At 36.6% G+C, this 15,200-nt stretch overlaps 1 protein-coding gene across 3 annotated transcripts in view; it reads left to right on the forward strand.

Moving 5' to 3' along the window:
• The window catches only part of TPST1 (tyrosylprotein sulfotransferase 1), a 69,823-nt gene that overhangs the window by 12,193 nt on the left and 42,430 nt on the right, over window positions 1-15,200 (forward strand). For 2 of the 3 annotated variants that reach the window (XM_031687381.2, XM_031687376.2), the window contains exon 2: window positions 13,367-14,312. In XM_031687381.2, the coding sequence (XP_031543241.1) occupies window positions 13,468-14,312 (845 nt within the window). In that variant the 5' untranslated portion in view covers window positions 13,367-13,467. Of the gene's footprint in view, window positions 1-5,970; window positions 6,103-13,366; window positions 14,313-15,200 lie in introns of those variants that run through there. The other variant, XM_072943045.1, reaches the window with a different exon arrangement.

Here is a 15,200-nt window from a genome sequence, read left to right on the forward strand (position 1 = left end):
AAAGCTTGCTTTGCTTACTGTAAGTCAGCTGTTTTTCATGAATAAATGTTCCTTGGATTGTTGCAAACCTTTGGTTAATTTTCAGATTTCTGAAAAAGTTGACTTTTGCTAGTGTTCTCATTATTTTTATGGAAGAATCAGACGTTTAGAGGTCCTTACTCTTCCATCCTGGATGTGCTTCCTCCACTCTTTGTTACAGTTATGTAATAGAAGAGTTTCATGCATTAGATTTTAGCACTTTTTTAGGTTACTGACAGCTTCAAGTTTATACATTTCTGTTTTTCTGGTTTTCTTTGCTGCTGTTCTCCTACCGTCTGGTTAAGCTGATTATTTAATATTTTCTGAATATGTGCTGTCCTCTTCCACATTGAGGGTTCTTGTTTTCTTACTTTCTCTGCTCAAAACACTCTTCTCTCACTCCCACAGTGAGTGTCCTGCTTATCTTCTAAGATTCATTTTGTCATTTTCTTTGTATAGCTTTTTATGAGCCCATGGATGTGATCCTTTCTTGAAAAACTTGTATTCTTTTTTCATACTTTTGTATGATCTTCTCATAATCTCATCATGTAGTATATAGTTTCTTGTCTTTTCTCCCTAAGTTGCTAGCTCTTTGACGGCAAATGATGAATCATACTCATTTATATGCTCAGTAAACATTTGTTTAATTGAAGTGTAGGAGTAAGGTTTCACAGCAAGAATTCTCCATATTTTAGGTATTTGTTACTAGGAATTGCATTTTATCCATTTATCATTGATCTGAAGGAAAATGTCTACTCTGGAAAAATAACAATATGCGGTTGTACACACTCTATACTACATAATCCTTCGTAAGGTACAGGAAGATAAAACTGTAAAGGCAAAGTTCTGTTTTTCCCATAGAGATTGTTATAGTGTGGTTTCTGATCAAAGATTTGATACCTAGCTTTTTATAGAGATGATCACAGAATTCCAGCTCTGAGTAACTTTGTGTTAGAGACATAACTTCTCATGACAGAAGCTTAGTTACGTTTGAGAGTGACTGTGCTAAAGCAAAGCTAAACTGATTAAAACAAAACAAAACAAAAAATCACAGGAAAGATAGAGCTACTTGACATGCTAGTTTCTAGCCTCCATTTATGTCTGTTGTCTTTTAGGACCAGATCTAGCTCTCCATTCTTAATCCCATCTAGATGAAATCAGCAGGAACTTGCAGAAAGTGTGCAGAAATACATGCTGCTCATTTATGCAAATAAAGCAGAAAGCATACATGACTTTAGAGCTTTCTATCATTCTGATTTGATGTAAGATGATTGAAATTGGATAATTCAAAAGCTGCGTACATTTTTAAAACCATATGCTAACAAAAGACTTGTAACAGTGGCAGTTTAAATTCACTTCATTTGCAACATATGTGTTTCATACGTAGCTTTTTGTTCATGCCAAGCCAAATGTCTGCGAAGCACCATGAGGTAGCCCTCATAGTTTTAGTCAGACCTGGGTTCCAACTTGGTTAACAATTTGCCAAATATCGATGCCTTTAATGAGTTACTTGGTTTTTTCTGAGCTTCAGTTTCCTCACATGTAAAATGATTCTAGGACAGAAATGTTACTTTACCTTTTGATTTGTTGCAGTGAGTCTAAGTATGAAAAAATAAGATTCTGATTTATTCATCGATGAGAATATGAAATGATAGAGACAGATGAAATAGACTGATTAATAAAGAAAGTAGGTTTAGAAAAGCAAGGGTCAGGGGGAAAAAACAAGAGGTGAACTTTGTACTTTAGTTTTTCTGAATATAGTCAAACCATATTTTAACACAGGATTCAGGAGGAAAAGACAGTATTCTAATAGGAAAGTGTTCACTGTCTGGAGATTTAGTGAGAATGAAAGTTTTAGTGGAATCACTCAATTTGAGCGCTGAGTATACATATAGCATTTTATGTTATATGCTAAGGGGAAAACTGAAAAAAATAAAGTATAGTCAGTACCTTCCAAGAATTCACAACTAATCACACTTACAGAATCTAGTTACATTAACTTATTGGAATCAAGAATCCATTAACTCATTCAAAAGTCCCTACTTTCATGGTGGGCAGGGTAATAGCTCAGTAATAGAGCTCATGCTTAGCATGCACGTGGTCCTGGGTTCTATCCCCTCTGTTAAAAAAAAAAAAAAAGCTCCTACTTTCAAAGAACTTACAACCTACTGAAAAAAAAAAGACAAATTATATAAGGAGAAATATGATATGGGTTAAGTGCAACGGCGCTAGGAAGGACAGCTGTGTCGTACAAGGCAGAGAGCTGTCAGGAAAGCTTCCTAGAGGGGATAGTATTGAAACAATATTGAAGGGTGAGTGGGAGTTACGAGTAAGAGGTGCTGCAGGTTGTTCAAGCTAGAAGCAGCGTCGAGTGAGAGTGCAGGACAGGGGTGCTGGGGATGGGACGTGATTAAAGAAGAGGCTGAGGGGCCGGCAGGGGCTGGATCATGAAGGGCCTTACATGTTATGGTGAGGATTTTTTTCTGAAAGAAGTAGAAAGTCATTGAAGGGTTTTAAGCGGAGAGTGTCATAAGTATGTTTACATTTTAGAAAGATCACTCCTGAAACAGGATAGTGAATGAACTGATTAAAGGAAGTCAGAGAGTATCAGTCAGGAGGTTGTGGAGTTATTCTGGAGAATAAGATGAGGGTGAGGATTAGAGCCATACCAGCAGGGGAAGAAAAGGGAGGAGAATAGATTTAAGAGGTAGGAAGGAGGAAGAATTGACAGGACTCTACTGGTTACCAATGGAGAGGTTAAGGGAGAAACCACATAAAGGCTCCCAGATTTTTAGCTTGGGCATTTGGGAGGAAGTGGTTCATTTACCAGCAGAGGAAACTGAAGAGGTGAATCGATTTTCTATGAAAGATTTGTTCCATTTGATGTTATTTGAATTTGACATGTCCAGCGGAACATCCAGATAGAGTTTGTCCCTTGGCCTTTGAATGATGAGGTCGTGGGATTTGGCATAGAAGTTTTGATTGCAGATAGATTTGTGAGGCATCAGAATATGAATAGAGGGTGGCCATAGATGAAGCAGGGTGAGTGCGGAAGTGTGGATAAGGGAACCCAGTACCACAAATTAAATAATATTTTGTGACTATTTTGTGATGTTTGCTTTTGATGCATTTTAAACTTGTATACATAGTTGAGGCTATTTTTTTTTCTAGATCTTCTATTTTGTTCCAGTGATTACTATTAGAATCATAACAGTTAAAATACTTTTGTTGATACCTTACTATCCTATGGCTCTTTCCAAAGTCTTGGAAAAACTATTTTTCCCATCTGCAATGAATTTTGTAGATTCAGTTAAAAAAAATCCTGTTGGGATAATGATTGGGACTGCAGAATTTTTTCATGGCTTCTAGATTACTTTGTTCTTATTTGTGTGTAGTTCCTTGTTTCATTTTTGATGTTATTTGTTGAGCAGTTTGCTTTGTTTCAGATCATTCTGTGGGTATTTTAAGGAGATTTAAGAGAGATTTCATTAGGTGCTTATTCATCTGTAAATTCCTTAGTGTATTTTATCTGATAATAAAGACCCACTACATAGATGATGAGTGTGTTTTAATTTGTGCTTTAAAGAAGCTTATAGTTTAGTGGGGTAAGCTAACCACAGTACAGTGCATGAGCGTGCAAACCAGTGTGTTTTTGCCAAGTGCTTGAAGTTACAGAAGAGGGAACAATTGATTTTGTGGGGAGGGATTTGGAAATAGAGCACTGAGGAGGCCTGTAAGAAAAAGAGAAAGGGTTCTGGCACAAGAGGCGGCAGCATAAGCAGAGGCCAGGTGTGGAGGTACCTGGTGCAGATGTGGGGTGATCCTGCAGGGGACCAGCTTCATGGGAGGAGTGCCAAGCAAGAGGTGAAGTTGCAGGATGAGCAACAGCCAGTGTCTGACAGTTGCCACAGGCCTGTGAGCTTTAGAAGTCCTTGAGCATGTTATCCACTTGATTGTCGCAGCAGCACTGTGAAAGAGAACTTGGTGTTCCTTTATCTTTTGCATTTTCTCTCCAGTCTTACATCTCATAATTTCTACTCTAATTACATGTGGAAAAGAGTTTGATTATCACTATCCCTCTTTTATGAATGAGGGAATCAGTGCTCAGTGATTTATCTAGTTCTATATGGCTAAGAAAAAACGGATTTCAGAGGAGAGCCCAGGTCTTCTGACTAATATATCAGGCTGCTTTTACATTATTTCAATGCCATCTTCTTTTCTCCTTTTCCTATTCTAGTTGTTTTTAATCCTTAAAGTTAGGAGGTTGGTAGAAAAATTGTGTAATTGAATTACTGAATGAGAGTATATAATTTGAGCAAATTTTTTTTTCTTTTCTTTGTGTTCCATCTCGTGGATGATGTAAACAGAAGATAAACATGAGTGAAGAATCTAGAATAAGAATGTTTAGCCTACAGTGGCCCTCTGATTTATAGATCCAAGAAGGTTAGAACTTGGTAACTTAAACTTTTTATTTTGTTTTATTTCATTTAACTCTTTATTATGAAAGTTTTCAAACATATGCAAAAATAGAAAATCTATTGAACCCTCAAGTGCCCATCACTCAGCTTCAACAGTTATTAACTCATAGTCATCTGCTTTCATATATAATCCCCTCTCCCCACACACACACATCTGCCCTCAGATACTTTTGAAGCATTTCCCAGACATCGTTTCATTTAACTTGAACTTTTTAAAATGTTATGCTTGAGTTTAACTTGTGCTCTTGTCCCTATTTGTGTCCTAAGCATTAGGTCCAGTTCTCAGTTTTTGACCAGCTCTTTTCCCTCTTGACCATGGGGTTGATTGAATACAAAATCCCAGTACACTGCTCCTTTATGCAAACGGGTCCCAGCAGACTCCCAAAGATTGTCAGCTATGTATACCATATTCTTCTTACCATTTGTTGTCAGTGGTTTTAGTGCCAGCCCCCAGTGTGTGGCTAGAAAAAAGTATTCCCATGTTGGTACTCTGACCATGAGCTGATGTAAGGATTGGCTTTGCAACACTGGGCTTATTTGAAGTTTCTGCCGAATGGCAAAACTGTCATTCAGATTAACCCCTGGACACTTATTAGCAAAGTTGTCATTCAAAATAACCCCTGGACATTTATTAATTGGAAGTTCAAGCACATGTTACAATTTTTTTTCCTTTTGCTAAAAAGCTAGAAGTCAGGAGAAACCAGTTATAGACTGGACTTTTGACAGAAGTCAAGGTGGTATTGGCTGTCGCTGTTTGCCACAGTGGTTTGCATGAATAAGCATGTTAATAATGATTAACAAAGGAAAAATAGTTTTTAGGGGATTGTTACATTCCTATAATTTATCTTTTGCTGGAAAATTTATCCAGCATCTCTTTGGATCTAGCAATCTAGCACTGTCCTGATTATAAAAGCAGGGTGACGAATGTGCTCATGAGTGCACATGCCAGGGCCTGTTCATGTGCACTGGCATGGCCTGCTGACTGCCAGCTTCTGTACCCCTGCTTTTTCTGAATGACACTGTTTTTGATTAGAAATCTTTATATAGTTTGCAAAGATCTAAGTATGGAAGTATAATGTCAGCGTTCTCTTCTTCTCTAGAGCATTATTTCTGGGACGCTTTCATTTAACTTGCTGGGAAAGAGCAGTTTTATTAATGGTAATTTTTCAGATTTCTTTGTTGCAGTGTTTCAACACTTTTACTTTCTCCTGGAGATAAAAGTGAATTTTCTAGTGTTCCCTTCTAACTCAGCCTCAGCTCTGTATATGTCCCAGTTGTGAAAATATTGATACTACTTGTCTGAAAATACAGTGACATGGACTTTAAGGTAATGGAAAGAGGCCTGTGTGTGTGTGTGCGCACATAAAACCATGCACGTGCACAGTGGTCAGATATATAAAGGTAATGGTCAGACAGCTTCTACTGTACTTTCTTCTTAAATTACAGGACTACTTTTTTTTCAAGAATTTGAGAAGAATTAGTATCGAGGTATGAGAAGAGACCTCAAGCTCTATGGCATCTCTCTTCTATGAAAGTGTTCTTCCCAGTTTGGTTAGTTTACTGATGCTTTTTGAAGGCTCAGTGTACACTGTGACCTGATGCTCTGGTAAGCATGCTGTGATCGGGGACGGGATGTAGACAAGGTCTCTGAGCTTCAGGAGCTTAAAATCTTTTGGAGTAAGTAAAATATATGCAATAAAGTGAAAAGTGACCTTTGAAGAAGAGGTTAAGATTTAGAGAGTTGATGAGGAGAGTGTGCTACCTGGGCCTCAGTTTGTGTGTCTATAAAATGAAAGCTTTGGACCAAATGACCTAAAGGCCCCTTTTAGCCCTCATGCTCTATGATTCTGTGATTCTCCAAGTTAGGAAACATCTAAAGACAGTAAATTAGGCTTCATAAATCTAGTGAAAAGTAATTAGAATGTTTCTGGGGAAGCCCAAATCCCCTTTCTTTCCCTTTTCAGTATCTTTTGCAAGGCTTTTGACCATTGTCTTACTTGCTTTCAGACATCTTGGAGGAAGATAGAACATACTTTTCTCCCCCAGGTGTGTTGGGGGAGACAGTGTGTAATTTAAAATACAATGGAAATGAAGCCTTGAAAAAAAATCACCACAAATTGTGTTAATTGACACAACTATTAAGTATGTTGGGACACATAGTAGGGGTTTCTTTTCCCCTAAGTTGTTCCTTAGTAAAGAGGGATTTGCCTTCATTTGAGTCCTTATTAAACCTTTGATGTTAAGAGATACATTCTCAGTTATTTTACTTTGAACAGCCGATTGTTTTGGGATGAAGCTTGACTTCAGTCAGTGCTACTTTTGATGACAGAATCAGTAGAAAAGAGATAGAGAAATTTAACACAGGTTTAGTATTGGATATTGTAAAAACAAGCCTTTTCAAGACCATTTTGAAAAATAATACCGGGCTTTTGGCAGAGGAATGACATGTTCTGACTTAAATTTTAAAAAGATGGTTTTGGCTGTTGAGTTGTGAATAGACTCTAGAGGGCAGGTATAGAAGAAAAGATAACCTTTCGGTAATCCTGATGAGAGAATCTGTTGGTGCTAATGAAAGTGTTGAAAAGTGGTCAGATTCTGATTGTATTTTGAAGGATGAGCCGACAGAATTTTTGTCACATTTGGATGTAGGATATGAGAAAGAGATAAATTAAATATGTATTAAATGCTTTAAAATCAAGCACATCCCTCTTTTAAAAATTCAGTGTAAGAAAATAATCATGTGTGTAATGATGTTTGTACATCTGAGACTATTTATCACAATGTTGTTTATAGTCATAAAAATTTAAAAACAAGTAAATAATAGTATAGAATGGGCCAAATAAACATCGGCAGATCCTTTCACTAAAGTTTTATACAGGTCATTAAAACGATTTACATGTATGTTTCTAAATAAGGAAGTATGCTAATAATATATTTCCAGTTTTTGTCTTTTTATATACTTTACTAGGAATTCGGGATATGTTAATAGGAAGTTATCAGATACTGTTGGTTGCTGCTATAGTAACTAAAGTTCTGGCACGTTAACTTTCAGTTGGTGAATTCTATTTTTGTGTCTGATATGTGCTTGGGAAAGTTTTCAGAGAAGTAGTTATCTTGTTTTTGTATAGTTGAATTCTAAATTGTAACCCAGGTAATTTTTGAAAGAAGTTGAGTCATTTGTCACCTATTGGATTCTGACATGTATCAGACATTGGTAAGTTACGTGTAATTTAAAATATGTATAGTACTACATTTTATCGAAAAGGTTTGCAATTTCAGGGTGAGTTCTTAGTGATCACTGCTGTTTGTTTGGGGGAAACAAATGAATGTACTAGAGGAATCATTCTTGTGTAACTATCTAAAATGAAATCAACCATTACAAGAGTTAATTGCATCCCTAAGAGCACTCCTTTTTGCTTCATTGAGTCTACTTTGTTCATATTTAAATGAATTTTTATTTAATTTAAATGTTCATAAAGTGGAAAATATGGAGATTGTTTTTCTAGGATCATTTCTCTGCTTTTTTGGTAAAACTCATTATTTACTTAATGTATTCCTATCAATAGTGTTTGATCAGAAACATTAATTGGAAGATTTAGAATCATAGACTTTCCTGTTCTTGATCTTTTGTCTTCTCCTTCCCCTGTGTTTTCCCTCAAATTTCTCTTGATTCAAAAAAATTTATTTAAAAAATTATTGTACTTTTTTCTGATGCACAGTTCTATGAATTTTATACATGTATTGATTCATGTAACAGCTGCCACAATCAGAATACAGAATAATTCCATCATCCCAGGAAACTCTGTTGTGTTATATCCCTTTATGTGTACAATCCTCTGGCATCTACTGATCTGTAGTTTTGTCTTTTCCAGAATATTTTATAAATAGAATAATTGTGAGACTGGCTTCTTTCACTCAACATAATGCTTTTGAGATTCATCCAAATTGTTGTGTGTATCAATAATGTGTTCCTTTTTACTGCTGGGTAGTATTCCAGCAGTGGATGTACCGCAGTTTATCCACATTTACTCATTGAGGAACATTTGGTTTATTTTCAGTTTTTGGTGATTATGCATAGAGCTGCTATATTAATGTGTAGGTCTTTTGTGAACTTAGGTTTCATTTCTCTAGGATAAATGCTCGGGGACACAGTTGTTGGGTTGTATGGTAAGTGTATGTTTATACTGATTAGAATCTACCACTCTTTTTCAGAGTGATTGTACCGTTGTGCATTCCCAGTACTGTGTGAGAGCCAGAGGCTCCTCATCCTTGTCAGCGCTTGATATTGTCTGTCAGCATTTTCAATTTTAACCATCCTAATAAAGTAGTTTTTTTTAAATAGTATTATTGAAATGTAATCCACATACCATAAATTTTCCCACAATCTGGGTTTAGAACATTTTCATCATCCCCCAAAAAACCACGTGGTAGTTACTTCCGTATTCCTTCTCTCCTCAGCCCCAGGCAACTACTAATTTTTCTGTCTCTACAGATTTGCCTATTCTGGACATTTTTAGTAAATGAAATCATGTAATATGTAATCTTTTATGAGTTGTTTCAGTCAATTAGCATAGTGTTTTCAAGGTTCATCCTTATTGTAGCATGTGTCAGTACTCCTTTTTATGGCTGAATAATACTCCATTGCATGGATATACCATATATTGTTTACCTGTTTATCAGTTGGTGGAAATTTGGGTTCTTGCTACTTTTTGGCTATGAATTATGATGCCTGAACATTTGTGTACAAGTTTTTGTGTGAACTCATGTTTTCAGTTCTCTTGGATGGAATTGCTGGATCATATCGTATGGTAATTCTATGCTTAACCTTTTGAGGAACTGCCAAACTGTTTTCTAAAGTGGCTGTGCCATTTTACAGTCCCACTCACCAGCAAGATAGGACAATTTCAGTTTCTCCACATTTTCACCAATACTTGTTATTATCTGTGTTTTTTATTGTAGCCATCTAGTGGGTGTGAGGTGGTATCTCATTTTGTTCTTGATTTGCATTTTCCTAAAGACTAACGTTATTGAGCATCTTTTCATGTGCTTATTAACCATTTGTGTATCTTCTTTGGTAAAGTGTCTGTTCAGAGCTTTAGCCCATTTTTTTTATTGTTGAATTGTTAAGTTCTTTATATGATTCTAGATACAAGTCCCTCATTAGGTATATGATTTGCAAATATTTTCTTCCTCTTTTTGGTTTGTCTATCACTCTTAGGATGGTGTCCTTTGAAGCACAAATATTTTAAATTTTGATGAAGTCCAATCTATCTGTTTTTTCTTTGTCCCTTGTACTTTTGGTGTTGTATCTAAGAAACTGTGGCCTAACACAAGGTCACAAAGATTCACAATTTTTTTTTCTTCAAAGAGTTTTGTAGTTTTATCTCTTAGATTTAAGTCTCTATCTCATTTTGAGTTAATTTTTGTGAATAGGTATTCAATTTCATTCTTTCACATGTGGATATCCAGTTGTCCCAGCACCATTTGTTGAAAAGAGTGCCCTTTCCTCACTCAGTTATCTTGGCATCCTTGTAAAAAATCAGTTGACCATAAATGTAACCGTTTATTTCTGGATTTGCAGTTCTATTCATTTGTTTGGCTGTTTTTATGCTAGTATTGCGTTTTCTTCATCACTGTTGCTTTGTAGTGAGTTTTGAAATTGGGAATTGTGGATCCTCCAGCATTGTTCTTTTTCAGGATGGTTTTGGCCAGAGGGAGATTGTATAAACCTAAACAGAATTAAGTAACTCCTTGCTTAAAATCTTTAAGTCAGTCACATGTGATTGCCTCTATGATAAAATTTTATATCCCTAGCCTGTTCCACAACATTTATGATCCGACCCCTGCACATCTTTTCAGTTTCATCTCTCACTTTCCCTCTTGCTCACTGCCTTACCCTGCTCCTTGGAAACTTTCGAATGCCTCTCCATCACAGGACTTTTGCGTATCCATTTACTTTTGCTTAGAATGTTCTTCTCTTCAGTCTTTACCCAATTCCTACTCATCCTTTAGATCTTCACCTAAATGTCATTTTTTAAGAAAGACTATTTGTTATTTTAAAATATTTTTTTCTTTATAATAAAGTACAGTGCCTGGCATTATAATATGTTTTCCAAAATGTGACTAAAGGAATGAGTACATGAGTAAACAGGAACCAGATTTTGGTTGTTGTATCCTACTGAGACTATCAAAATGTTTTTCTAGGAATGTATTCTTCAAAAAAAGAAAAACCAGTTGTACTGAGGTATAACTTATATACCGTAAAACTTACTTATTGCAAGGGTAACAATTCAGTGATTTTTAGTAGATTTTATAGAATTGTGCAACTATTACAGTATTCTAGTTTTAGAACATTCCCGTCGTGCCTGTTTACCATTAAATTCCTGCTTTCACCCGGTGCTTTCTGTGTCTATAAGTTTGCACATGTGAACATTTCATACGATTGTATGCTGATGTAGCTGCTCGGACACATACACACTTAAAATTGTTTTTAAAAAAATTGTTTTCACTTTTGAACATGGCTTTCTAGGGATTTGCCCCCATCTGCACAGCTTAGTGGACACAGGTTGTGCTCAAACATCTTGTACCAGTAAGAGTTGTCCTCTGCCAAAGGATCTGTGTGTGAGTAAGGAGCACAAAATTCAGGCTGTTTTCAAATCTGTCCTGGTGTTTACTTTCTACTTGTCATGTCTCCTCTTTGCGTACATGCAGCCTCGTGGTTGGCCACAAGCTTGCCAATCATGACTACAATCTCAGTCTATTAGAACTATTCCTCCTCCTAGCTCACCTGCCTACTGGAACATCACTTACACTGACAGCACAACTGGGGATGTGTGTTTTGCACCACTCCAGAATGAGTGATCTCCCACTGATCCCAACACAAAGCCTCCAGTCCTCATAGTTTGCTCTGCCTGGCCCTGCCTTGCTGAACGTCTACCTGCTGAGGAGAGGGATGGAGAGGGATGAGAGTGGTCTCAGACAAGAGTACCAGACTCGCTGTTCTTACTCAGCGTTTAGCAGTTTTTTAATAACCTATAACAAAAAATAATATATATAAATGTATGACTGAATCACTTTGCTATACACCAGAAATAACACAACATTGTAAATCAACTATACTTCAATTAAAAAAAATTAGCAATTTTTCACGCATAAATGCTTCTTGAGTTTTATACCTTTTGTCAATTTCTAGAGGACTGAAAGGTTTGTCTTGTCAATTCTGTCCTGTTTTGTAATTGTTTTTGGGGGGAAGAATTGCGTACCTTCGCAGTAATTCCTAGCTAGATGTCCTGCCTCTCAGGATATATTCTTTTTCTGGTATACTTAGTTATTTCCCCAGGTATACTTACTGCCAGTCAGAATATTCATATATATATATGAATATATATATTCATATATATATATATATATATATATATGTATGACTGAGAGTTTTTAAGGAATTGGCTCCTGCGATTATGGTGCTGGGATTTCTAAAATCCATAGAGCAGTCTGGCTGGTAGGAGTGGATGTTAGCCTTCAGTCTAAATTCTTCAGGGCAGCAGGCTGGAAACTCAGGCAGGGTTTCTATGTTTTAGTCTTGAGGAGAATTACTTTTTTTTTTTTTTCCAGAAAACCTGTTTTTTCTCTTAAGGTTTTTACTTGTTGGATGAAGCCCACCTGTTTTTTGGAGGGTAATCTGCATTACTCAAATTCTGTTGATTTAATTGTAAATCTCTTCTTAAAAAATACCTTCACAGCAACAGTAAGACTAGTATTTGACCAAACACTGGGCATCATGGCCAAACCAAATTGACACACAAAATTAAGTATCACACTTGCCCTCTGAGGAACCAGGGTACTTATTTTTAGTCTAGGTATAGGCTGATTGCTGTCTGCTTCATAATATGTATCCTTGCTCCAGCTAAACTAGCAGCTCTATAGTATGTGTATTTTATGTGTACATAGTATGTATGTTTTACATACATGCCCCTGCTTTTACATGTCTTTTCTTTGGTCATAGTGTATCTTCAGTTCAGAATGCTCTGTGCTGTCCAGATCTTATCTGTTCTGAAGGCTAGATCACAGACATACACAATTTTCTTTACATCCTATACACCAACTCTCCTGAACTGCTTCCTGTCCCCTAATTATGCTGTGTTTTGTCATGCCATAGTGCTTTTGGACACAGATTCCTATTGCTTGGCCTATTCTTCCCTCTTACTTTCTATAAGGCTTTTATAGCTTCCTGAGATAAACTCTGTGTGCCTTTTCACTATGCTCCCATTGTCTTCCTTGCTTATTTCTACTCAGGCACTGATCACATTTTATTGTCATTAGTTGCATATCTGTCTGCCCGTGAGACTTTGTTTCTTGAGAACAGGGGTCACTGCACTGCTGTCCTCTTCAGAGTTTATCCTCAGCCAAGCCCAAGTATCTGGACTGTAATTTATAAAATGAATAAGCTGAGTCTATGCCTAAGATTTGGAAATTGTATATTTCTTCTGTAATTTCTCTTTATAGTAGAATGTGGAGATAATGACTTCTTGGGGCTGAAGCAAATCTGAATACCAGAGATGAACCTTGGATTAGATTCTGAACATACCTGTGCATATTAAATGTTTGCTCAACTCACTATAGAAGTGGTTTTATTTATTTTTCCATTCTGTGCAAGGTACATAACTTAAATTGTTACATTAAGAAAAGTTGTTTCTGATTAGAAATGTTGATTTATTATTGCTTGCATTTATGTGTACTTGTGTTCTAAGAAAATCAGTGCATCTAAGACTGCTTCAGCTTCTTTCTAGCTAAAATGTGATGGTGATAACTGATGACGAATTTGTAAACAATCTTTACATGAAGATAAAATAACTTTTTCCTTTTCCTATTAGATGTTGATCATCTTTCTGAAGTAGAATCTCCATGGCCTGAACAATTTCTGAAAATCATTTGGAGCAAAATAGCTGTTTAATAACAAGATAACTACATCAAGATGGTTGGAAAACTGAAGCAGAACTTACTATTGGCATGTCTGGTGATTAGTTCTGTGACTGTATTTTACTTGGGCCAACACGCCATGGAATGCCATCACCGAATAGAGGAGCGTAGCCAGCCCCTCACGTTGGAGAGCACGAGGACCACGGTGCGAACTGGCCTGGACATCAAAGCCAATAAAACCTTTGCCTATCACAAAGATATGCCTTTAATATTTATTGGAGGTGTGCCTCGGAGTGGAACCACACTCATGAGGGCCATGCTAGACGCGCACCCTGATATTCGCTGTGGAGAGGAAACCAGGGTCATTCCTCGAATCCTGGCTCTGAAGCAGATGTGGTCACGGTCGAGTAAAGAGAAAATACGCTTGGATGAGGCTGGTGTCACTGATGAAGTGCTGGATTCTGCCATGCAGGCCTTCTTACTGGAAATTATTGTTAAGCATGGGGAGCCAGCCCCTTATTTATGTAATAAAGATCCTTTTGCCCTGAAATCCTTAACTTACCTTGCTAGGTTATTCCCCAATGCCAAATTTCTCCTGATGGTCCGAGATGGCAGGGCATCAGTACATTCAATGATTTCTCGGAAAGTTACTATAGCTGGGTTTGACCTGAACAGCTACAGGGACTGTTTGACCAAGTGGAATCGTGCCATAGAGACCATGTACAACCAGTGTATGGAGGTTGGCTATAAAAAATGCATGTTAGTTCACTATGAACAACTTGTCTTGCATCCTGAACGGTGGATGAGAACTCTCTTAAAGTTCCTCCAGATTCCTTGGAACCACTCAGTATTACACCATGAAGAGATGATTGGGAAAGCCGGGGGAGTATCTCTGTCAAAGTGAGTAGATGTTATATTTTTATTTGACCCTATAGTCAGCTAATAAAGGTCTGTGTGTTTGTGTATGTATGTATATGTGGAGTGTGTGTGTGTATATATATATATACACACACACACACTATATATCTATAGTGATTATATATATGTGTGTGTGTGTATGGAAACTATAGACCTTTTCTGGAATAGATATAGCTTCATCAGTGAGTTTTTTAAAAATTCTCTAGCCAACTCATTACAGACCTTTTCATTTATTTAATTCATTTTTTAAATGTGTTGTTGCACTTTTATTTATTTATTTTAGAGTGAGCTAATTAGGTTTACTTATTATTTATTTTTAGAGAGGTACTGGGGATTGAACCCAGGATCTTGCGTATGCTAAGCATGTGCTTTACCACTTGAGCTATACCCTCCCCCCAATTCATTTTAAAATTTATGAATTGTCCTTTTTATTTATTTGATAGAAGGAAACCCATTTTATAGCAGTATATGGCCTTTTTCATGGTCCTCTGGCTTTAATGTCTGTCATTCATTTTGGTGTTTTCTGATGTTTAATTTCTAGATATTTTTGCTAATAAGGATAGTTGGCTTTTGTGTATATTAAGGTCAATATAAGAAAAAGCATGTATAATGTTGGTGAGTATGTAGTGAATTCCAGGCATTTAGGAAATTTTAGTGATAGGGAAAAGGTTAAAATTATCTAACCCAGTTCCTTCACTTTACAGGTAGGAAGTACTCAGTCAGAAAGACCAAAATTATTTACTCAGATTTAGACGGCAAGGCCAGAATTAGAATTCATGCTTTGGTCTAAATGGGCTAATGCTTTTTTCCATGGCATTTTATTACACGTAGTGTTTCTTTTGTTATCTGATGGATACATCTCTTGAGTTT

The sequence above is a fragment of the Vicugna pacos genome, chromosome 18 (assembly GCF_048564905.1).
Source record: "Vicugna pacos chromosome 18, VicPac4, whole genome shotgun sequence".
Classification (NCBI taxonomy): Eukaryota; Metazoa; Chordata; class Mammalia; order Artiodactyla; family Camelidae; genus Vicugna; species Vicugna pacos.